The sequence below is a fragment of the Phallusia mammillata genome, chromosome 1, assembly GCF_965637545.1.
Source record: "Phallusia mammillata chromosome 1, kaPhaMamm4.hap1.1, whole genome shotgun sequence".
NCBI classification, from domain to species: domain Eukaryota; kingdom Metazoa; phylum Chordata; class Ascidiacea; order Phlebobranchia; family Ascidiidae; genus Phallusia; species Phallusia mammillata.
In genome coordinates this window covers 24,667,504-24,691,087 of record NC_137252.1, presented here as the reverse complement: position 1 = coordinate 24,691,087, position 23,584 = coordinate 24,667,504, and the positions used below count along the sequence as shown (strand labels likewise).

Here is a 23,584-nt window from a genome sequence, read left to right as displayed (position 1 = left end):
GAGGCGATTGTTACCTAAATCGTCTGCACATAAATTTACAGAACCACTGCATCTAAAACAGTGGAAGATTTATCCTGTACTGACCTTGTCATTTCTGCTGATCTGATTCAATAGTTGTGAGAATTGAGGCAGTTTGCTGAGTTGAACGAGATTCAACCAGGTCATGTCGAGAATCCACTTTTTCGGTTTTGGTTCAACAGCATTCAAATCCAAACTTGCACCACCTTAAAAGCACAATCCTTGTTTTATCCGATAAAAAATCGAAAATGTAAACAATGTTTAAAAGTTTAGTTTATTTTGTACCTGTTTTATTGACGACTAATTTAATTTGTCCAAAAGTTTACTATCGAACGTTTGTGCTTTAATTTTTTTTTAAATTAGAACCTTATGGCAAACATTAGTGTCCTTGACAGCGGTAGAATCTCAATTTAATGTTTTTTAATCAAAACAGTCTTTCGCACCACATTAAAGTCGCAAATGCATTTTATATTATTATTATTATTATGTATTTTTAACCTTCAAAGTGTGCCACTATCAAAACCTTTAAAGGCGGGAAAACACTATCTTAAACATAGCGCGTACACGGGTTTGCCTATATCGGAGAGATAAACTGTAAACACGTACACAATAATATACAAACCTTTGATAAAGGTCTGAAACTCAGTGTGGCTTATTTGTCCCAAATTGAGTGCAATCTTGAGGGTGAGTAGCAAAACGTAGAGGAACTTATGTTCTTCATACAGGCCTCTGGTAGTGTAGCGAAACACGTCGAATGTCAGGTAGTCGATAATGTTGTTGATACGCTTAGTTGGGATAGGTGACTTTGCTGAGCGGGCCAGTGCCAAGTCGAAAAGTTGAAGGAATTGACGCAATGATGTCTGCGAAACATATTCAACTATTATACTTGTTGAAACAGTACAACGCCTCTAATGAAAGTAAGGTACTGTGACTAAATGTGTGCTGTAAATGTTGGTCTGATCCCAGTACTTAAATTGGGTTGTTCAAAAATTGTGCTTTCTGCTTTCTATTTTAATTTTTTTAGAGGTGTAAATAAAGTTAAGTCAAGTCGGCTTTTTTATGGCTGACTTCGAAGTATTTTTCGAAGACACTTAGAATAAGTCAGATCTTTTTGCCAGAGTCAACTCCGGGCGAGTTGTTGAGCGCGAGTAATTAAAGTCGAGTCAGAATTTTATTCTATTTACTGTAGCAACTCCAGTCAAGTGCCACTCATGTGTACTTAGTATTTAAAACTTGCACCGACACCATGTTATTCAATAATATGTTACACAAAAATTAATAGACATAACTCACCTGGTACATCACGTTGACCAAACTCATTTCCACAATAAGGAAATAGAGAATCGAACCACGAGTTGCCACGGGACGAAATTCCTCACGAGCAGTGTTGATTTTCACTTCAGTTTCGGCTGCGATTGTAAGCTTTTCACTGACTTCTTCTGCAGTTACTTTGGTTGTCTACAAGGAAATTAAGAAAGTAAGAAGTTTTTCATAGTACGCAATTACACAGAATCGGTAAAACATGATCGCTGGTCTACATAAACTCTTGTGTTGTGAGCCGATCTCAGTTGTGAGTTTACATTCTTCTTAACTTATATATTTGTCGTTGTCATTAGCTGGTTTTGAAACCTAAAACTTCAAAGAGAGAATATGTAAGCACCACAGAGTTGCAAACGGGGTCGAACCTGAAAGTTCAAGCCTGACAAAAGTTGGATTTACAACATAAATGAGAATGCAAAGTCAGGCCCGAATCAAGCCTGTTTTATTTCAACTGAACCCTAAACCCTCTTACATCTTAAAATTTACATCTCAAAAGTACCAATCTCTTGCACAAGAATTGCTAACGTAATTCGGCGTAATGTTTCCGAATGTCTAAAAGCAAGTTTCCAGGAAATTTGAAATCACATTGATTCAGCCTCAAAGATTCGGAAACTGGAAATTGTTTTCCAAAACTAGTTTTCCCTCACAACCTACCTTCAAGACTTCAATGAGTGATTCATCCTCTACTAAAGATCCTTCTGTGGATGTGAGACGGAAAAGGAGGTTGTCCTCCAACTCTTTCATCTTCCTCTTGTTTGCTGTCACCTCCTCCATCAACTCAACACGCTCCGACTCGAGTTCCTATTGTGACGTAAAGTAGCGCATTGTGACGCAACTATAAGTTCCACTGCGGGTGAAGTACTTTTGTAAGTTTTCAAAGTTTTCAAAAAATTGAGTATAGGCAATTTTACCTCATGTTTTTACAAAACTCTTTTATTTTTGTAACATTGTAGTTGAAAATATAACATTTAATAGGTACACAATTCACGCTTTCAAGGATTCTTACAAGAAACAAACAAACCAATATTGTGGTAAAAAACACGAGTTTTGCTTTTATTGTGACAGATAAAGTGGACCATATGGGGTAAATGATAGGCCGTCGGGATTAATTGAACAGATTGCATTTAGTCACATTCACGTTCACAAGCAAAAACTTTGCACATTGTACCTGTTTCTCAGTTAAGATGACACGTCCCAGAAGTTGGTCTTCCAACCCCTTGATTGTCACAGTAAAGTCAATGATAGAAGTTCTGGCGTAAATTTCAGGTGTGTAGACGGGATTGGCAAGTTTGGTTGTGATGTAAAGTTTAAATCCCTTCATAACATCCACCTCTTTGTCGCCGACTTTCACCTGACAATTAAACGGGCATTATAAGCACGGAGGTAGTTGTACTGAGCGAAAGAAGAGATACTGTGTAGGGGATTGGACAACAGTTCTTACCAGACCTCTTTAAATCCTTTAAAATTGAAACTAGAACAACACTTTTACATAGACTTTGATTTTGCGAGCTTTTCAAACCTGCAATGTGGTCTGAGCTCAAGAAACACATTTCTGATTTTATATAGATCGCACCACAGACGTGATGCTTACCTTAAAGGTTGAACCTGATTTGATAAAGTTTTGCTCGAGAACATTGTCGAGTGCTGGATCCAACTCCTCACCAACGTCCTCAATGAGGAGAGGTCTTCCCAGTGACAAGGAATCCTCAAGATGTGTTCGGAAGTATTTGTGATTCAAAGTAGTCACCTGTGATGTTACCATGGTAACCCTCAACACATTTTGAAAATCCGAAACGTTTAACAAAGCGAGAATACACACGTATATTATAAAATCACGAGTCACCAGAGACTGAGTACAAGAGATGGAGACAACAGTCGCCTATAATACAACATCGGCAAGTCTGAAGTTATCCACCGTTTTTTTTAATATTGTTAGGGATGTTCAAAGTAGAATAACGAATCCTTTGGATTCGAATCCAGTTAGATTCGAATCCATTTTTGCCGTTTATAGGGTAATTGGAACCGATATAAATGTGTGCTCTCGTCGTTGGCAAAAATGTAAACACATGTGTAACGCTTTTACGTCACGCCTGGTCATTGTACCAGTTGCAAAGACGGCAAGTGCATCGTCGCCGTCAAGTCAGTGAGCGCTATACAACGTTATAACACCGAGTCACGAGTCGCTATAAACAACGCCATACCGACGGCTGTGCGTTGGAGGCGTAATTAACGATTAGCGCACTTTTTACGAATCTGATCACGTGATTATGCTTATGCCATTAATTGACATACCGGCGACTTTTTGCAACGTCTTACCAGCATCTATTTGTTTCAAATTTTTTTCCTACACGACAAAAATTTAACGGTCATGGCGTTAGGCAGCGATTGGAAGCATGGGATTGTCTGTTAATATCGCAAAAACAGTGATGGAATCCCATAACATATGACGTTTGCATCATTTTTTAACCCCATACAAACACAAGAAGGCAGTTAGTACACGCTGCAAAATTCACATTTTGTGTTGCAAAATCGGTAGTTTAATTGGAATTTACAATCACCCAATGTCACAGCTTTACATCACCCAATGTTTTACCTTTGCTAGGGTGCCTGTTTTTGCAGTTGTTTTAGGTTAACAAACGTTATATATTAGTACACTAGGGAGTCTATGTCAGTCCTCTACCATCAACAAATCAAATTACCACAACATGCTTACAGCATAGTTCTACTGAAGGCAATAAAAATCACTGAATAAAATTGTGTAAGTTGTTTTTTAACCTTACGCTAATTTGTCTGGGTTAGTGGATTTTGGGTCATTTAGTTTCAATGCAGTTGTGCAAAGTTTTTTCCCAGTGTTTTTCTTTGTTTTGGTTGGTTCTTTTTTTACATTATAAATGAAAAATATGTTTTATAATGTATTAAACTGGCCTATTTTAGTTGTTGTCAAGATTAATGATTGCTCAGTCAAAAATAATATAAGAATTGGATTCGATATTCTAGATTCGCATCAATTATTCTAGAATACACAATTCTACTTTGAACATCCCTACAGTATGTATATATTATCAGTATTTTATTAAATAAAAATGAATTCTATCCAAGACACACTTGTCAAATGCTGTCTGTTGATGGACCTCATTACTAAATTAAAAGCAAGCAGTTAAACCAGTTATTCAGTGATACTTAGCTAGAAGGTTCGCCTGTAAAAAGAAGCGTGAGGAAAAATACCTGTAGTTCGTGTTCCTTTTCCTTGTTTCGGACCCAAATTTTGCCCTGGCCCTGGGGATCAATAAGTAATGGGTATCTGGTTGCCCTGGTTACAATGATGCCGTTCTGCACCGACAGATCGTCGTTGGGAAGCCCCTGAAGATTCCACTCTCCAATTGTCGCGTTGTCCACCAACATAGTAATCAGATTGATGTCCTAATGAGCACATAGAAGAAAAACCGTTAAAACATCTTACATGGCCGAATTAAAGTATTTTAAAAAGGTCCAAAAAGTTAGACGTTAGAAACACTTCTTTGGACAATATTTTTTTTAGTACAAACATACGAAGGTAGAAAAAAAATAGTTTGGAATCTTTGTTTAAACTTACATGAAAAGTCCTTTGTACAGCAAAAAAATCATTTCATGAGCACAGGCACTAACGATTTTCTTGTAGGTGCCTCAAAAGTAGTGAAAACAACTTATAAGTTATTAGTTATCTTACATCAGAGTAAGGAATCTTGTGCCCAGACATCTCCTTCTTCCAAGCAGTTTGTAGGAGATTACGGAAATCCTGGTTAAAAGGTCCAGAATAGGAGAGGAATCCGGTGGCCAGCAAAACGTCACCAACCAATCTCATGATCTGGTCCTGGAAAGTTTTTCCAGCTGCTGTCCAACGCACCTGAAAATTTAATACAGGTTGACTTGCTGAAATATACTTTTTTGAGAGAAAATTATCTGGAACTAAGTAAATTTTCTATTTTCCTTAATGTTAATTAACACCCTAAATTGATTCAAATTTATCCACCAAGCAATAAGCTGGAAGATTCTGGTTTAAATTAAAATTTATGTTTTGTTTGAATATACTCTATTGCAACACCCTGGCCTAAATTGATTTCCAATCAGTTTTTAGTTGTGACCCAGTTGGGCGATAAGTCAAACGCTTGAAGTTTTAACTTAAGACTTTTTTTATCTTTTTCAATTCAATCCATTTTTTACAAATTTAACATAAATTTGGTCTCCACAAAAACGTAATGTGCTGCATTGTACGACTAACCGTCCATATAACGTTATAAAAGACCCTGAGGCAAAAACATCCAGGTTAAGAAACCCGAAAAAAACACCGAAAAAACTAAAAACTCTCACCTTTTCACCTCCAAGTCCTTCAATAAGAGCACTAGCGTTGATCATCTTTCTCTTACACGACTCTGCATCATCGATGAGTGCCTGTTTGTGTGAAATAGCTTTGTCATATTGTGCTTGAACTTCCTGTAGTTCGGCTTCCTTTTCATCGAGTTGAGCCTGGGCTTCGTTCAAATCTGTCATCGCTTTACCTAAACGACCTTCCTGGACTGCCAGGTTTGCCTGTGAAATTGCAACGAAATAGTGTAATTGATGATTACAGTTTGCCTTTTTTATGAAATTTCGTATTGTTGCAATTTTTTAGATTTAATTTTTTAACCTTCGTTTAATTATAATAAAAAAATGCTACCAGCGAAATAAAAATGCGTGGAGCTGCTAACACAGAAACTCACAGCACAAAAGGTTTGCTGAGTACCGATAGATATCGTAAAGAGTGCAGTGATTTAAAATACCAGTGAGACTGGGATAAGGTTCGAGACTAAATTTACCATAATGAACTAGGTTTTTAGGTTGATTTAATAGTTATTATTGTTATGAACCTCAGACCAACATAATAGCCCGAACCGTCAGCATTTTTTTTTACCGTCAGCATTTTTCACACAAACTGCATTTTAAATATTTGTGTGCGCCACCTATCGGAATTTATCAAACCCGTGTGCTGTGAGTTCCTGTGTTATTAGCTCTAGCATTAAATTATTCCCTTATGCTTAGAATGAACTGACTAGTTTTACAGCTCAACCAAGGGTTTTTCAGCTTAAAAAATATTAATTTTCTAAATTAATGAAAATAATATTAAACAAGATCAAAAAGTGTATTTGTTTAATTACCTTTAAGGGCAAGACTTCCTTGTTAATGGAATAGAAGAAAGCCATAGCTTGAGTCCAAGAACACAAACCAGCAACATTTCCACAAACTTTCTTGGCCGATTCAAAGCTGTAATCTTCCATTTCCAGATAAGGTTGAAGCAATTCCACAGTTTCTTCATTGATCGTATCCTGAGTACACAACACGAAACGTGCCTTTATTTTATCGTTTCTCGCCATTAAATAAGTGCTATGTTTAATTAGAGCGCATCAAAATTTTACAGTTCTTCTAAATCAGGGTGCACGTATGTGTCTAAAATCAGAGCTCTAAAAAAATGCTATTGTCATCTTTAAAATTTATGGGATATTTACATTTTAGTTAAAGTAAACGCACGCGCCGCGCTGCTCGACTTTTAATATGAGAACAACTGTCTAGCTAGTAACAAAAATCTTGTGATTAAACTTTGTATTACTTCGATAGTTGTGTTATAAGCCGAACTCTATTGTTTGTCTAGTACTTTGTTCAAAAAAGCTGAGGGTAAAGTTTGTTACACCAAGTGAGAAGGCAGTTTCACATATAGTGACGCAAAATATGTAGGTAAAATTAAGTCAAGGGACGAAAAAATACTCATGCTATGTAATGTCCGATGTGTCTGCTACACGCATAACTTATTACACAACAAAAAAGCAATGATTTTTGCAAAAATCCTAAAAAATCAGACCTTGGAGAAGTTAAGTAGGGATTGTAGAAAGCCTGAATTGTTCATCAACTTGAGAGCTTCACCCCAGGAAGGCTTCACACAGTTGCGTTCAGGGTCCTGCTCTACAGTGTTGACTCGTTTTTGGAACAAAATCAACACACAGTCCATGATCCGCATGATCAGATGTGGAGGTTTCCCCAGTTTGCGAACAGTGGCAATATCGGCAGGCTTGATCGTCTGGAAATATAGAATAAAAATTTGGTTATAGAGTATTGGTGTAAAACTTTAACATGAATGACGTAACCACAACTTGACTTCGTTTTACAAATCATTGCTGTTACGCCATTAAACAATTACATTTGAAAATGGGTTTACAAAAAAATTTGACATAAATTCTCAACACAACGAATTTTTTTTTACATCGAACATCGATTACGTGACGTCATTAATTTATTATCAAACTTCATGGCCAGGTCATCAACAAGTGCGTGAACGTCATCAAGATTTGACTCATAATTTTCACACTAATCCAAACATTACATACATTGCATAATAATATATCACCTGCAACGCAGCTTCAGCGGCTTGTAAGGCAGGTTTTGCTGCTGCTAACTTTGCCATAGCAGAGGCTTTGTCCACAGCAATTGTGTCCACGATAGCCTGGGCCTTATCCTTCACCTTCTGAACTTCGGCTTTTACTTTCTCAGCGGCTGTTGCCTTAGTAGTGACGATTTTCAACACCTTGTAAATTTAAAATGTAAGTTAGTTGCAAGAAGAAATAGCGCCGTAATATCACACAGAGACAAGCATTTTGTTTTGAAAATTAATTTGCATATTTTTTAAACGTAATTAAGTAATTTATTTGCAATGCCATAATAGAGTTAACCAAGTCTAAGTTATTTAACAACTTCAACAACCATGTAGTACGCAGTCTTATATGATTCACAAACAAGACGAAAAGATAACCGACTGTGGAACATAAATCAACAAATTTTAGACCAGATTTTTATTACCTCGTCAGCTTCTTTCGAAGCAACTGCGAGATCTTTTTCCTTCACAGCAAGTTCCTTAGACAGTTCGTTTACGGATTTTTCTGCTTCGACCAATTTTAGCAAACCGGTTTTCATGCGAGAAGACAACACTGAAATCTCGTCCAGTTTTGACCTTGAAATTACATTTTTACAAAGTTGATAAAATTGCAAAGCCTTTTCGGGCTTGGTTTTTTAAGAAACGGGCTTAGTTAGGGCCTGACTTTACATTCTGTGTGCGTAACTTTTTAAAATATAATACCTAGCTAAGTAGCTAGTTGCTGGACTTGACCTAATGTCCAACAGCCTTAAAACATTTTGTTTGGGCCAGTGGTTCTTAACCTTTTTGGTGTGGTTTCCCGCTAAAGTCAATCACCAACTTTGAATTTCCCCCTCTGTTCTTTTTATAATGATGTTTTGTGCCCTACGTTAACAAAAAAAATTATTCTTTAAATGAAATAATTTTGTGGTCTGGGATTTGGTCTGGAACCCCAAAGGTATATACTGCAATCTTATTCAGTTTATATAGTGCTTCTGTGAGAGATTAAAGTTTTTGGAATATTGAAGAGTTTCCTCTGCTTGCAATAGTCATTTATTGCATCACAATCAACGAAAGGAAAGGCCTTTATTCGCGCGCAATAGCAAAGTCATTGATACTTTTAGACATGTCCGTGATGTAACAAACGGCCTTGGATTTTTATGCATCTTGTAAAACTAGAAAATTAATCTAACATGTTGTTGCGGAAAAATTTTAGGAAAGTAACTTTCAACGATTAATTCAAAGCCGGGTTCGACCCTCGGGGCCCCGAGTTTGCTTACCTGACTTACATAATTTCCCTCTGAAAACATTAAATTTCCCACTAGTGGGAAATTTCCCACCGGTTAAGAACCACTGGTTTAGGCCATTGTCTATCATTGTCCATTGTGCATTTCTTCTTAAGTTATAGGCCTGTCAATCAAATTTTCGGGCCTAAACGGACTTTTCAAAAGCGATTCGGGTTCAGGTCGGATTCGGGCCCGCTTACAACTCTGATACAGCAACTATTTAATACACTACAGCAGTAGTTCTCAAACTTTTTTTGTTGCGACGCCTCTGGAAAAGTTTTCTGGGCTTGTGACGCACCAGCAAATAAAAGTTAATGAGGAAACTTATTATTAAAGTTGGGTTTGTTGATACAACAACAAAAAGCCACGAAACAGTTTTTGCGACGCCCTTGGAAAATTGAAACGATGTACCAGGGCGTCGCGACGCACAGTTTGAGAACTACTGCACTGCAGAAACGAAAACACTTCATATTTTACATCACAGTATTTACCTGTAAATTGTCTTGTAGCCCGCCAGGAAGGAAAGGTACGACTTGGGTGTCACGTGACAGGCTCGGCGGTATCTTTCAAAATACTCGACGCATTTTTCTGCCACCAAATCTTGCACCGTGCCCATAACCTTAAAAATAATTTCAAGCAATTTGAACAAAACTGCACGCGACAAAAACATTTTGATAAAACTTTTTTGATTCAAAATTCCTTTAAAGCGCCCTTCAAATTCTCCTTTTTACTTATGTGTTGCCATTGTGTGCGGTGGGCACTGACCTGGACCATGTTTGCTTTAGTGCTGTCCTCACATTCAATCTTAAAAGTTGCGAGGAAATATTGGGCGACTTGTATCAACGCATCACGAGGCCAACGAAGGAACCAATCCATCGTGCAACCAGATATAAGAGCTGGAAATAAGACAGGGAATATGAGATGTTTTAGTTCAAAAATGGTAATTCCTAAAAATCTTTTTCAGCCATTTGCGTATACCGCTTATAACTCATATAAAAAAGACACACTTCTTAAGTGAAAAATATATTCTAGGATGTTTAATTTGATCAGATATTGTCATGTCAATTTATGTTTTCAGTAAAGCACTGTTTTGCATTATGTACGCACTTATTTATCTCAGGGTTTTAAGTAAGTACAAGGCAGTTAACGTTGTAGCTAATACATTTGTCTCTTACTTTAAGCCGCAAAAACGTTTTACACTTTTCTGTGGTACTTTGAGTTGATTGAGTTACATTTTTTTTAAATACATCGTGACACAATTGCACTGAACAATCACCAAGTCAGAAATAGCCTGGCAACGTTAAGGAAATAGCCTGGCAACATCAAAATGTAATGGAACGCAAAATAGTAGATGGTACAATTGGTAGATCATGACTAAGCGCGCTGCAGCTACACCAAAGCACAATAGCTATAAAACTGTTTTTCGACCGATCCAGAACTACAACATAACGTTAAAGTTACTAACCTGGAAATTTGAGGGCTCGGTTTTGGAACTTCTCGCCAACTGGTGAAAAACACAGGACGACATGGAGGTTTGCTCTGACGCGAGAGAGAAAATATTCATACAAATTTTCGTTGGTTGGTGGAAGACGTGGATACTCAGCTTTCATAACTGGTACAAGTTCCTGGGTGATCTCATCAATTTCATCACGGGCAAACAGGTTAGACACCTAAACGATGATATTCAGATTTTTTTGGTTTCATGACTGTGTAGAATGTTTTTTAACGACGTAAGGATTAGATAAATGGCTTGCTTGTTGAATGGTTGGCTGGTTTTAAGGTTTATTAAATGGTTTTCTGGTTTAATGGTTGTTGAATGATTTGCTGGTTTTGAGGGCTGATGGGCACTGTTGCAAAACAAAACTTCTATACATTGCCAAACAATATTAAGCGCAGAGTCTTACCTCGCCTGAAGCAAGCACGTTGTTCATGTATTCGAGGAATCCTTCGTCTTTGATTTCGTTGTCAGTGAAGATGAAAGTTACACCTTTGCCTTCCTTGCCAGCAGTTCGATACAAGATCTAACGGCAAAAAAGCAACACTTTTAAACTCGCTTTAAAGCGTGCTTACACATCTCCGAATTTTAACATTACAAGAAGCTTTTTTACATAGGGATGACCATCTAGTTATGGCAACAACCATTTTAGTAGTTTTATTTTCGGGTAACCGTGCGTATTATCCTAAACAAAAAAACATTGCTATTCACACCAACTTGCCGTATTTTAGATGTGTGAGCAAAATTAAAACGAGAAATTTCCCCAAGATCAAATATTCTATACGTTTTTTGTGTTGAAAAATGATATCTTTTCCTTGTTTTATGATAGAAAACCATTTTGAAAATGTAGCATAACTGTCAAATAACAACTACTAAAGTGTATTGACATTTTGCAATAAAACGTAACAATAATTAAACGTGCAAGCTTGTACCTTGAGATCGTCAATCAAGTTGGAGACGTTGTAGGTTCGTGTCAGTGTGATTTGGAAGCAAGTGTATCCTGCGATGTAAGTAGCCAATCGGGTGAGAGATTGCTTGCCCGACCCACCTACACCGACCAATAGGCAGTTGCCACGTGGCATGCCGATGATGCGAGAGATTTTCACCAAATGAACCATCGCGTCCTGATGAGTCAGCAAACAGTGATGTTATGATTATGATATTTGAGATCATATGATTCAGCAAATCGAAATGAAATGTCACGATATTTGAGATCATATGATTTTGCAAGTCGGAATGAAATATGTCACGGTATTTGAGATCATATGATTCAGCAAATCGAAATGAATTATGTCACGATATTGGAGATCATATGATACAGCAAATTGAAAAAAATACGTCACGAAATATTGTAGATCACATGACTTAGCGAATCGAAATGAAAATTTTTTAGCGAATAAAAGTGATTTTTTAGGATTTTTTTTGTAGGCATTTTGTGAAAGACAAGTCTTGGAAGACTGAAAAAAACAGAATTGTACCTTAAAGAACACCAGATCCATTTTTGAACCTCTAATAGTTTCATTGTATTGTTCCTGAAATGTTTTCAACTTTTCCTCAAGTTGTTCCATTGATTCAATTGGTTCGTAAATCTTCGGTGCGTCGAGGTCTGCATCTTCACCTTCCTCGCCTGCAAATTAACCACTTTAGTTGAACTCCAGTACTCGATATATTTTCTTAGCCATACCTAACCACATTTCCATGCATTGGAGACTGCATTGATTCAATTCTTATTGTAACAAATCTGGCGTACTATAGTTAAAACTCGGTGTTTGGGGGGTGTTTATTTAACTTATATGTTAGCTTCGTTAAAACTTTACTAGAAACAAGCCAAAAGCTAAAGAAAAAAAACACAAAACAAAGAAAATTTCGAAAACAAAAAAACCCTAAAGACCCAATTAAGCGGGATTAGAACCAACAACTCTGTATTACGACAAATGACTTGCTACTGAATCAATGTTAAGAAAAATTATTAAGTAATTCGCAAATAGTGTACAGGAGTGATGAAAGTGTGACTAGTTAGTAATGTGGCTTTCAGGCATGCGCAACATTTGCTGCAACTAAATACCGAGATCTTGCGCATGCGCAGTACCGATTGTCACGTGACGAACCTGTGGCTTCCGGAGCTTCTTGTAGGAAATCGACAAAATATGGTTCGAGTGGCATCTTTGCGCTCATTTCAGCTAAATCGTCGCCGACCATCTAAAAAAATTAGTTGTCCATTTTGAAAAAAAAAACAGATTTTGGAACAAACATTGCTAAACCTGAAAAATCATAGTAATTAAGAGGGAACAATAATTTCAAATAATATTTAAACGTAATTTAGGGATTGTGCAACAATTCTGAATAAAAGTTCACACAAATTTGGTCAGTTAAGAATATAGATGTAACCCCCGTTAGGAATACTACATCAAAATTGCACGATAAATAATATCATGTTACCTTCACTAAGGCCTTTTCAAACCAGTCCTTATCCGGTTGGTTTGTAAATCGATCCGCAATTACACGATGACATTCGTGTTTCCACAATCCCATAAGAATTTCGTCTGTTGTGCAAACGTCGCTGTTCACCACCAGAATCCCCTTCGTAAAAAGAAATTGTGAAGAATGGAACAAGCATAACCATGCAGGAATTCATGCTACTCGCTTATGTAAACTGGAGTAAACAGTGCAACAGTTCACACTGCAAAATCAGATGCATTGGAACCGCGCACAAGTGTTGAAAACAAGATAAATAAACAGAACAGCGATAAGTGCCCTTCCACAGAAGACAAGTTCATATTTTACGAACTTCTTAAAAACCCCATAGCAAGAAATAAAAAAAAATTTTTTTGATGAAAATGTATTTTTTTTTAAAAAAGCTAAACTATTTTTCATCCGAAATTAGTTCTTACCTGCCAAATTCTGCTCAAATCACGCAGGTTGAAAATGTAATGGAACTTAGCTGGTGTCGGCAACATCTTTACCTTGGTGGCTTGCCACAAGCGTCGTGTGAGCGCCACCAAGCGGGGAGCAAGATCAACGACCTAAAGTGGGAAAAAAGAGTAACATTTTACAAAATGTAAACCTGGTTCAATCGTCCTTTTATGTTCGTTCACAACTTCTGATACAAATAGCCTTACCTCTGCTGGGAAGCCTCTTTCTTTGCAGAAGTAGCCCTGTCCAATCGTTGTGAAGATCTTGTCGATGGAGTTATTGGAAGGTAGAGCGCAGTTAAAGACACAGAATTGTTGCTTCAAGCGCTGAGGAATGTCGTTTCTGCCGCCACCTGTTGATAAGAGATTTTTGATTTGTGATTTGATGCCTCTGTTTAACATTAAACTTATTCAGAAAAAGGAAATTGCCAGTTTTCCAAAAAATGTGGTTTAAAAGTAATTAAATTTCAAAATTTTTAGCTAAGAAACAGAAAAATAAAATATGTTGTGAACAATATCTAATTCAATGCTTAAAAAACCAGAATGCCACAGCAGAAAACTGTGCCTTTTTTCTGTTAAACTTTTTAGACTTTTCAATCGAACCAGATGTATTAATACTACTATAAAGATTTGCAAGCAACAGTATATTTCATCTTGTTTTACATACCTGGATGGATCATGGCTGCTGCAAACTGAATGTCCACAATATTTGTAAAGTCTCCCGGTTTGTCAAGACTGTAAAATCCTTTCATGGACATGAGTTGTCTCACGATTTCATTTGTGATCTGCGTGATAGACGCTTGTTTAATTTGAGCACAATTAACTTTCGACAAAAACAAGTTTACTCGGATACGAAAGCATATTTTCTTCGATGTTATATTAAGCGTTTTTGTGCAGCAAAATACTAATCTTGGATGTTATACGTATTTGACATTGTAAACTTTATCATGGTATTTGTTGTGAATAACACCGAATCCATATACAGTTATCCAAGTTTAACTCTTGGAAAACTTTTGGCGATCCCGATAAATCGTATGTCCAATGTGCAAAGCCATTAATGCGATTCGACATATGTGAATAACAGGTTTGCAATTGTCTGTAGCACTTTATTAAAAATGCTTACATAACTTACCTTAAACTATAAAGCAAAGGTAATAGTAACTGACCTGATCGCCCCATTCGTTTACAATTGGCATGTTGATGTCGTCAATGAAGACTGTCATTTTTTTGCCAGCTGGTGGACCGTACGTTGTTCCCACCCGTTTGTCGACGTAACTTTCAACTGTCCTCTGTGATATAAAATGTGTCTGTTGTAGCTTGGTATTAGAGGCTGATCACAACAAGACTGTAGCATTTTATAGTTGTATTCCCAAACTTATTGTTACAGACCCCATTTTTTTGTACTTTATCAGTGTTTTTACAGGAACTGACGATGCTTATTTGGGCGAAATATAAAGTTTTTACTTTTTTTGACTATTTTTTGGAAACGTGTTTCTATATTTAGCAATTCACTTAGAATAAACAGCCACCTCCGATTAGCATGTTTGTGTGTCATTCTCACAATACATGTAAGGGCGTCCGTTCGGACACATATTACATTACAACACATTCAAGTTTCACGGCGATTTAGGACAGTTTAATTTGAGACGTACCACATGCTGTACAATCAGCTCCATTACTTTACCTGGTACATGTTCGGTGTAGTTGCACTGCTGAAATTCAGTGCTTTAGTGAGATGCCGTTCAGGATCATACTTCTTGCAGTAACCTTTGATCATCACAGTTTTGGCTGTGCCCTGTTCACCAATGAGAAGTACTCCCTTTTCCTAGGTGGCGAAGAATGTGCAACGGTTAGAAAGAGTTTATAAAAACACGAAAAGTTACACGTAACAGAACAAACATGAGAGAAATAACAAAAGTTACTGGCACAACGTCATTCCGTTATTTATCCCAGGGCTATCAACCCTGTCGTCTTTTATTTTTGACTTCATGGTTGGTAATTTTAAATTTTTGAAAAGGGGGTAAAATAATTGATGATTGATTATACTGAGCAATGATAATAAAACAAATAGGGACCATATAGACAAACAAATGGCTGCCATATGGGCAAATAGACGCACTCTTTAAGTTAAAACAATAGGTGTCGAAATGTATGAAGCTTACTTGTTTCATGATGGTGTCCATGAGAAAGTCAGTTCTAACATTGTCCACATTGGGAACTAGAATCCCCATGTAGTCAGGAACCGAATCTTTCGGGTAGTTGTAGTCTGGAACGCGTTTCGCCCAATGTTCCCATACACCCTCCTCATTTACCTACGCACAAATTAAAAATCAGTTATCCAATATTTTATATTTCTGTACAGATTGTTTATTTGTTTAAAATATGACGCAAACAAACAACATGATTTGGTAACCTTGAAGTGCAAACTTTTGCCACAGTTACATAACAAAAAACTATGTAAACCATTGGCATTTTATAATTATAAAAACAAAACAAAATTGAGAAAAGTCTAAAGTTCATATAAAGGCGCTTGTTATATAGGCCATTTAGATCACAATAAGTTTTTTTTCATAAATTTTGTTTCTTATTTCCCAATATAAACTGCAAACTTCTTGTATAGATTTTTGCCTCTTATTCCCTATTAAAACGTTTAACCAAATTTACCATATATTCAAATATGGTTTCATCATCCTTTACAGGAGGAATAGCAAGATTCGGGTTTGTCTTCTTGATAAACTCTTCCAGTTTGACTCGGTCATCCAGTTCCAGAATAGCGCCAATTGACCACATGAGAGCAAAGAAGAAGAGCCGGCAAAGGTGATCCTTGCTGGGTTGCTTGCTCTGATCCTCAGGACTAGGAATTAAGCCTGATAAAAAATAAAATTTAATTTGCTGTATTACATTTTTTTTTATTAGCCTACCTTGAAGAATGTCGATGGCTTGTCTGATGTACATGCATTCGAGCAATGCCATCTTCGGGACAAGTTGTGAAAAGATGTAATCCAAAGTGGCCTAAAAAACATATCATATCGACGTTTAAAATACGAGCTTGTCGAAATTATACCGGTCAAAGTCTCTGGTGCTTACATAATCAGTATGCATAGTAAGTTAAAACAGCAAGCAAAATACCCAGTCGTTTTTGAAGTCCAACACAACGCAACGCATAGACTTCTAAGGTCAACTAGAGTTCCACAGCAAAAACCCACAGCAAAACGCAAGGAACACAAAAAATGACCTTGAATGGGACTCAAACCCACAACAACAACAACAACAACAACAACCTATCTAGTGCCTATAAAATCTTACAAGATCTGTGACAGCAAATACTACATACATCACAAAGGTACCTGGAATATGGATTCAAATGAAGTCCACAGTACATCATTCTGTTGCATGGGCAGGGTTTGTAGCCAACTCTTTACGATCGGTTGCCAGTCAAGCACAGAAGAACTCATAAAGACCATTCCTAACACACAGATAGTTGCATTGAATCGTCACTATCAGAGTCACAAGACAGAAGAAAAAACACAACGATTCGGTTTTACTCACCGTTTCTGGACACGGTAGCGGGTGAAGCGTTGTCAATGTTATGGGGCTCGAAAATAATTTTGCAGTTTGGAGCCATTGGGATTCGATCCCCGTTCGCAAGTGTAAGGGTTTTGTTGTCATCGAGCACGGAGTTCAGGTTTTCAATCCAAATTGCGTCAACGGGACCATCCAAAACCAACCAAATGTGTTCACCCTACAACATAGCACGATGCAATGTCAGATTTGCGTATGTGGCTTAGCTCGCTTAAAGGTAATTTCCTTGTTAGAACAGCACTTCCTATTTGAACGAAATTACAAAAGCATCTAAACTGATGGTTAATACCAGTTCACGGAAAGCAATTTTATACAGACCGTTTTGTTTCGATTTGCTGCACAAAGCCAATTTACACAATTACACGTTGAACTTATCCTAGCCGATTTAAACATTGCTATGCAAATATAAAGCCCAAATAAAATCTTTAATCCTAAGTTTTTCTGCATAGGATCAATTGCACACTACCTTCTTAGCTTTATGTGTCCGTCTCCACAATGTGGAAAAGATCCCATCTGTCCAATCATTTGTTGCCACGTCAAGTGTCCCGAACATCTGTGGGGCGGTGATGGCTTTCGGGTTCATTCGCATCTCCCTATAACGTAACAATGGAGGGTTTTTAGAAAATAAGTGCACACGTAACAACAAAAAAACACAAATTCCAACAATTAACTTTCTATGCAAGACAATTGTGAATTAATTTTGTACCAGCTCTGTTTAAACAACCGCAATAATCGATAACAAAGTAGAAAAGTTAAAGTTAAAAAAATGTGTTTCCAAATATTCAGTCAAGCAAAGTCAGATAAAATCCACTACTAAAAGAGTATGCATTAAACAATCAGAGATGCTTTTTAAACACGCAATATAACTCCGTTTAGGCGACCTATCGAAACAAAAAAATAGTATGAAGCCTATTAACCTGTGTGGTTCGCCACAATCTGTCATAGCTTTCATCAGGACATTGATGCACTTTGTCTTTCCAGCTCCACTCGGACCCAAAGCCATCATACCGTGACGTACTCGCTGTGTCTCAAACAACTGGATGAGCTTAAGTACCCACGGGGGATGATTGATCAGTCCAGACTCGTGAACCTGTGTGAAAATTAAAAGTTGATAAAATAGTCAAAAAGTCAACAATTTAAGTTCATTTTAAAAGTAAGTTGCTTCAGAACAATAAACAAGAAAATGGGTTGATAGCGGTAAGAAAAGTAATATTACTGGAAGAATACAAGGTCAAGATGGGAGTAAAAGTGTATCTAAAGACAATGCATTCAAAGGTAAGGTTGTCAGGGGTCGAAATAAATCATCCTATGTCCCGTGGGAGGGTGCTTCCGGTGAGACAATAAAAATAAGCAAATTAGAGGCATTTAACAGACTTAACATATACTAACTTTAAATAGAAACAAAGCCCTTTCTCACTTGTTTTTCAATTGCAGCCTCCAGTTCTGGGTAACCCGCTTTATCGAGTTGAATCCCAGGGAAGAGATCATTGATAAGTGAGAGGAAGAGAGGCTCGTCTTCATCCACCAGCTTGGAGAGGTTCATGTCACGGAGGACTCTCATCACGATCGTGGACTCGGGATCATCCGGTGAGGAGCGCTTCACTCCACCAAGTGTTCGGAGTACGGAAAGAATGTTGCGCAATCCGAAATCGTAATGCACCTAATGTGGTAAAGAATTTGTAGAACAAATTATAAATCTGTGTTTGTACTTCTACCTAAAGATGTCATTTTCTTGTATTAGAGAAGATGTACGAACACACAGGATCGACGACCTTGGGCCACAAAACAATATGACCTTATGTAGACATTGCATTTATCATAATACAACAAAAATAGTAACCCCGAATAACATGTCGAAAACTACCAACACACAAAAACTCACAAATATAATGCGACGTAGAATACCTCTCACTAAATTAGTTTCATGATAACTGATGAATTCTGCTAAACTTGCATGCGTTGAGTGTTCGTTGTTTTATTTTGGGTCAGTCCACAAACTATTGACTTAGTTCAGTCCGTATGGACAAAACTTTCGTCGACACCCTGTATTACGCGGTCATACACGTGTTGAATGTTCGTACCTGCTTGGAAAGCTGTTCCTCGCAAAGTTTGTAGAGAGTGTAAAACTTCTTCGCAAGCACAATGTTCTCGATAAAACCACACGAGGCAAGTTTTACTCGGATGATGATGGAACGATCTGGGACCATCATAGCCACTGGTCGGAAAATGATTTTCAAATTTTCGGGCAGTTCCTGTCTTCCGGCGTAACCAGGATTCTGAAAAAAAAAACGTACACCACTATATTTGCATTTGTAAGTATTTTATCGATATTAGTGTTTATGAATGGTACAGAGTAAACAGCTATTTTTTGCCTTTTTTTTGCTAACCTATAGATGTTACTGTTAACCTGGAAATAGTACAAAATCTACAAGACGTAACAATATGTAAAAAGTGGTAATAATCAATAGAACCAAGCAAAACAATTTGAACAATTTTTACCATGGTCAAGAAAATTCCAAACTCCTTGTCAAGATCCACGACATCTCCGTCAGTGAAGATAAACTGTGATTTCTTCATCTTTTTGCATTGGAGCACAATGGCGATCTGCTGCGCCGCCACGGATAACACGGGAAGCTCGATTCGGTTGAATTCGTCGAAACATCCCCAAGATCCGGATTGGGCCAAACCTGTGTAACACAAACAAAGCTGGGGTTGAAAATACAGAAAATGTTTGTTGTTGCAAAAAAAACTGCAAATGTCGCAAGAAAACTTTAAATCGTACTTCGAGAACATCAAAAAACAACGAACATCGGATAGGTGTTAATTTTTGGTGAAATAATGCGCTTAATCTCTGTTTGAACAACTACAAAGGCTTGTGTTTCATGTTTGGCAAATATCTATGTACGTTTCATCGCGGTTTGGTTTTTAAATATACACCTGTTAGCTTCTTACAGCTTATTGATAAGCTATATCACCAAGCAACGGAGTTAAGTAAAGTCAACGGATTTACGGTTTGGGAAACATGAGTTTGCGATTTACCCTTTTTCAGTTAATTCAATTGCCAAATAATTAAACGACGAAATATTTTTTTGGACATTTTTGTGTTATTTTGTGTATCACGAAGAAACGATTCATGAATGCAATTTCTGCAACGTTTTCAACATTTTTTCACCTTTGTAGATACGACCGAGCCCTCTGTAATCCATCTGATCAGAGCAGTTAAACACAACCACGTATTTGCCCAAACATTTTCCCATATCCTTGGTGGTTTCAGTTTTTCCTGTACCAGCGGGTCCAGCAGGTGCTCCACCCATGCTCATACCAAGTGCCTGGGCCAATGTGATGTAACATCTGCATAATAAAAGAGGTCTTTATTCAGTTGTTTCATTATTTGGTTAATAAACGCTAAGAAGCAAAACAGCACTCAAAAATCGAAAAGTTAACAAATAACAGCAAAGTGATAATTTTTTTACTTTGTAATTGTCTTGGTAAAAAAATGTTTTAATGATTTTAATTAATTTGTTGGGCTAACAAGAGCAAAAAAAAATGTTGGACTTAAAAATTATAGCACAAAAGAAAGCTTTATGACACAGACATCAGGTGTACAAGTCTAAATTCGTACTACAACGCCAAATGACCTGTCAGTGAGAGGAGTGATGACCAATCGTTCAGTGCAACCCGTGTACTCGTTACAATAGTCGAAATCCACATCAGTGATTTGTACCAAGCATCTGTCTGTGTCGTCCACAAAGTAGAAACGAGATTGTTTCAGCCACTCGAAGTCAGAAGGTGACTTAATGTGCATTCGACACTGTACAAAGCAAAGCGGTGACCCGAGGTTACAGCTATATAAAGGTTATTCTAGTTCAAAAACGAGTGATAATTCTTATGTGAAGAACATATCTGAAGACATAGGACTTTTAAAATTGCCAAATCCTAGCAAATTATTACTAGGAAAATCAGCACTTTATTAAAGGTCATACCACAACTGTCAAATTTGCGCGAACCGTGCTAAAGGTTACACGAGGTTATAAACTTTAAATCGTTTTTGTTGATTACTTGTCGGAAATCATAAAAACTGACGTCGAAAATTTACCAAAAAAGTATTTGACCTTAATTTCATTGCGTTGTGTGAAGTATATTTTTATTCTATAGAATAATGCATAATAAGTTACCTTGGTTAAAACAATAATACGGTATACACAGATACAATTTTAAAGTAAAAATACGTATCCGACCGAAAGTGTCTTACCATATCATCAAAGATGTCACGTTGATGTACATGAATGGTGACAAGCGTCTCAAACTTTGTGCGTTCGTATTTAGTCAGTTCCGTTGTGGTCATCCCGATCAGTTCGTTTAACATATCCAAAAAGCGTTGATTCATTGTCGCCATCGCCTAGCATAAAAATCATACGTCACATAGAAATAATACAGGACCTACAAAATACACATAGCACAGAAATCCCTGAATGTTAAGACACGTTGTAAAATACGTTGTAAAATACAGTCATAACTTGCACATTTTGTATGTAGCAATTTAATAACGTTTTTTTACAATAACATTTATTCAAATATCATTTTGTACTTCTGATTTAAAAATTGAGGTCATGAAATAGGTAATAAATACTACATTTTTTAGTATCACTATAGTAACCGTAAACACAGCATAGCAACGCACCTTCTTGTCTGACTTTGCGTTGCCAAGGGCAATCTCAGAGTCCCTGGTCCAGAGCATTTGGATTCCGAGCAGACCCACTTGGGCAGGAAACACGTTTTCAAACTCAACAAGCTTAAACGACTGCACGTCGGCGATCGCCTGCCAAGCTTTTCTGATCACAGCATGAACTGTTGATAAAACCATGTCCAGTAGAGCTTTCAGCCAGATCTCAACATTGCCCTAAGAGGAAATATCATTATTTCATCTACTGGGGCAGACGAACCACGAAACATTTTATGCCAACTATGAAGGCTTATCATTAATTTGTTATGTGTTTTTTTCTAATTAAGTTTTACGAAAAGTTGGATTAGACTCCTGGTTAGTCTGGTGGATATTGGCAAACATTAATTTGTGAACTAACCTGAGCGACAACAGCTTTGTCAAGCTCCATGACTTCATCCTCTTGTGATCGGAGTTTGATTATTCTGTCATATTGCTTCTCGTCAAAATCAACACGGTACACGTTGTCGAACAAACTCAACAAATGTGCCTAAGAATTGAACGTTGTATTTAAAAAGTATAGAACTAATAAACCTCTATATCGGTAGCTACTTAAGAAAAGGAAAAATGCTCCCAAGCTGCCTTTGAGGTTGTACATTTAAGTAACTACCTGAATTGTGTGGGAGTCGCTAGCCTGGCCGAGAATTTCCAGCAAAGCCGGATCCGACACGAAGAAGAATCTGAATACACAAACAATTGGTTAGTGTGAAAATCTTTAATATAAAGCATTTTTTATTTTCCAATTTAGGACGTTTGAAAACAGATGTTCGTGTTTTATGAGACGTTTGGTAGCTGTTGCTTCATAAAGTCTAATCTAGAGGATTAAAATTCTTTGTTTTTTCCCACATTTTAGGAAATGAGATTATTAACACCTCTGTATTAAGGTAGCGTATTTGGCAAGGTTTTCGCTAAAATGCAAATCAGCACAAACAAAACGTCAACTATGATCCTTGCCTCGGGAAAAGCAGTCGTTTCTTCTCAAGGTAACCCGTCAACGATTTCTGGCACATTTCCAGTTGTTCGAGTAAATGCGGGAGCAACTGTGCAAGGGTGTCGTCGCCCATACAACACTGCACGACGTTGGTTGTTTCGTGAGCTTTCTGCATAATCTTCTGCCAGGATTTGTCGATGTTTGAAAATCGCTTGGCTTCCTGTAACACAGTATAAAAGTCGAAATCCTCGCGTTTAATGAAAGAAGTTAACAAAGCCACACAGTCTGTTCTTATGCTAACACAAAGGTGTGTTATCGCTGTAGTTTTATTACAGACATGTTTAAAATTTAAAACTTTCTGGCAGAAATAGCAATAGTCTTGTGCTGACCAATCAACAAGTGTCGCTGCTACACAAGCAATAATATCATACTTTAGGGCAGTGGTTCTCAAACCTTTTCATTGTGGGGGCCAAATGGTATTTTTAAGTGTGTAGGGAGCCGCAAAAAAACGAAACCTTGAGAAAAACACTAAAGAAGGTGACTTTGAAATCTAAAATAGCAATGTTTGGTGATTTTCTCAGGTCTGGTGCGAGCCGCAAAATAAGTAGTTGGGAGCCGCATGCGGCCCCAAAAACCGAGTTTGAGAACCACTGCTTTAGAGTTTGGCTATCTTTTTTGGTTTAATGTTGAAAGACTTTGAGATAATATTTTCCAACACATTTTTTAACGCACTAATTTAGAATAATTACGAAAAAATATTCATCGATTATATTTGCTTTAAAAGTCAAATTCAATTACACATGTACTTTTGTTTTAATAAATTAGTTTTAGCCCACTCACGTGCAAGAGCCAATACGTTTTTAACCATTAACTGTACTTGAACTGCTTTGTTTTAGTTTTTGTGA

The 23,584-nt window shown here is 37.1% G+C and overlaps 1 protein-coding gene across 1 annotated transcript in view; it reads right to left on the bottom strand.

Moving 5' to 3' along the window:
* LOC145209128 (dynein axonemal heavy chain 5-like) overlaps positions 1 to 23,584 on the bottom strand; it is a 48,466-nt gene that overhangs the window by 7,308 nt on the left and 17,574 nt on the right. Inside the window, exons 35-77 of the mRNA XM_080079377.1 lie at positions 22,703 to 22,899; positions 22,359 to 22,428; positions 22,110 to 22,238; positions 21,710 to 21,928; positions 21,281 to 21,427; positions 20,667 to 20,839; positions 20,201 to 20,379; positions 19,528 to 19,715; positions 19,110 to 19,304; positions 18,446 to 18,688; positions 17,946 to 18,118; positions 17,495 to 17,621; positions 16,996 to 17,188; positions 16,794 to 16,912; positions 16,368 to 16,458; positions 16,111 to 16,313; positions 15,609 to 15,758; positions 15,131 to 15,271; positions 14,613 to 14,735; positions 14,114 to 14,231; positions 13,654 to 13,799; positions 13,426 to 13,557; positions 12,974 to 13,114; positions 12,643 to 12,733; positions 12,013 to 12,161; positions 11,467 to 11,658; positions 10,944 to 11,060; positions 10,505 to 10,709; positions 9,805 to 9,935; positions 9,531 to 9,658; positions 8,200 to 8,350; positions 7,751 to 7,927; positions 7,208 to 7,423; positions 6,510 to 6,677; positions 5,686 to 5,904; positions 5,045 to 5,221; positions 4,564 to 4,758; positions 2,930 to 3,085; positions 2,507 to 2,689; positions 1,993 to 2,139; positions 1,312 to 1,476; positions 641 to 878; positions 85 to 224 (exon numbers count right to left, since the gene is read on the bottom strand). Of these exons, the coding sequence (XP_079935503.1) occupies positions 85 to 224; positions 641 to 878; positions 1,312 to 1,476; positions 1,993 to 2,139; positions 2,507 to 2,689; positions 2,930 to 3,085; positions 4,564 to 4,758; positions 5,045 to 5,221; positions 5,686 to 5,904; positions 6,510 to 6,677; positions 7,208 to 7,423; positions 7,751 to 7,927; positions 8,200 to 8,350; positions 9,531 to 9,658; positions 9,805 to 9,935; positions 10,505 to 10,709; positions 10,944 to 11,060; positions 11,467 to 11,658; positions 12,013 to 12,161; positions 12,643 to 12,733; positions 12,974 to 13,114; positions 13,426 to 13,557; positions 13,654 to 13,799; positions 14,114 to 14,231; positions 14,613 to 14,735; positions 15,131 to 15,271; positions 15,609 to 15,758; positions 16,111 to 16,313; positions 16,368 to 16,458; positions 16,794 to 16,912; positions 16,996 to 17,188; positions 17,495 to 17,621; positions 17,946 to 18,118; positions 18,446 to 18,688; positions 19,110 to 19,304; positions 19,528 to 19,715; positions 20,201 to 20,379; positions 20,667 to 20,839; positions 21,281 to 21,427; positions 21,710 to 21,928; positions 22,110 to 22,238; positions 22,359 to 22,428; positions 22,703 to 22,899 (6,942 nt within the window). The remainder of the gene's footprint in view (positions 1 to 84; positions 225 to 640; positions 879 to 1,311; positions 1,477 to 1,992; positions 2,140 to 2,506; positions 2,690 to 2,929; positions 3,086 to 4,563; positions 4,759 to 5,044; positions 5,222 to 5,685; positions 5,905 to 6,509; positions 6,678 to 7,207; positions 7,424 to 7,750; positions 7,928 to 8,199; positions 8,351 to 9,530; positions 9,659 to 9,804; positions 9,936 to 10,504; positions 10,710 to 10,943; positions 11,061 to 11,466; positions 11,659 to 12,012; positions 12,162 to 12,642; positions 12,734 to 12,973; positions 13,115 to 13,425; positions 13,558 to 13,653; positions 13,800 to 14,113; positions 14,232 to 14,612; positions 14,736 to 15,130; positions 15,272 to 15,608; positions 15,759 to 16,110; positions 16,314 to 16,367; positions 16,459 to 16,793; positions 16,913 to 16,995; positions 17,189 to 17,494; positions 17,622 to 17,945; positions 18,119 to 18,445; positions 18,689 to 19,109; positions 19,305 to 19,527; positions 19,716 to 20,200; positions 20,380 to 20,666; positions 20,840 to 21,280; positions 21,428 to 21,709; positions 21,929 to 22,109; positions 22,239 to 22,358; positions 22,429 to 22,702; positions 22,900 to 23,584) is intronic.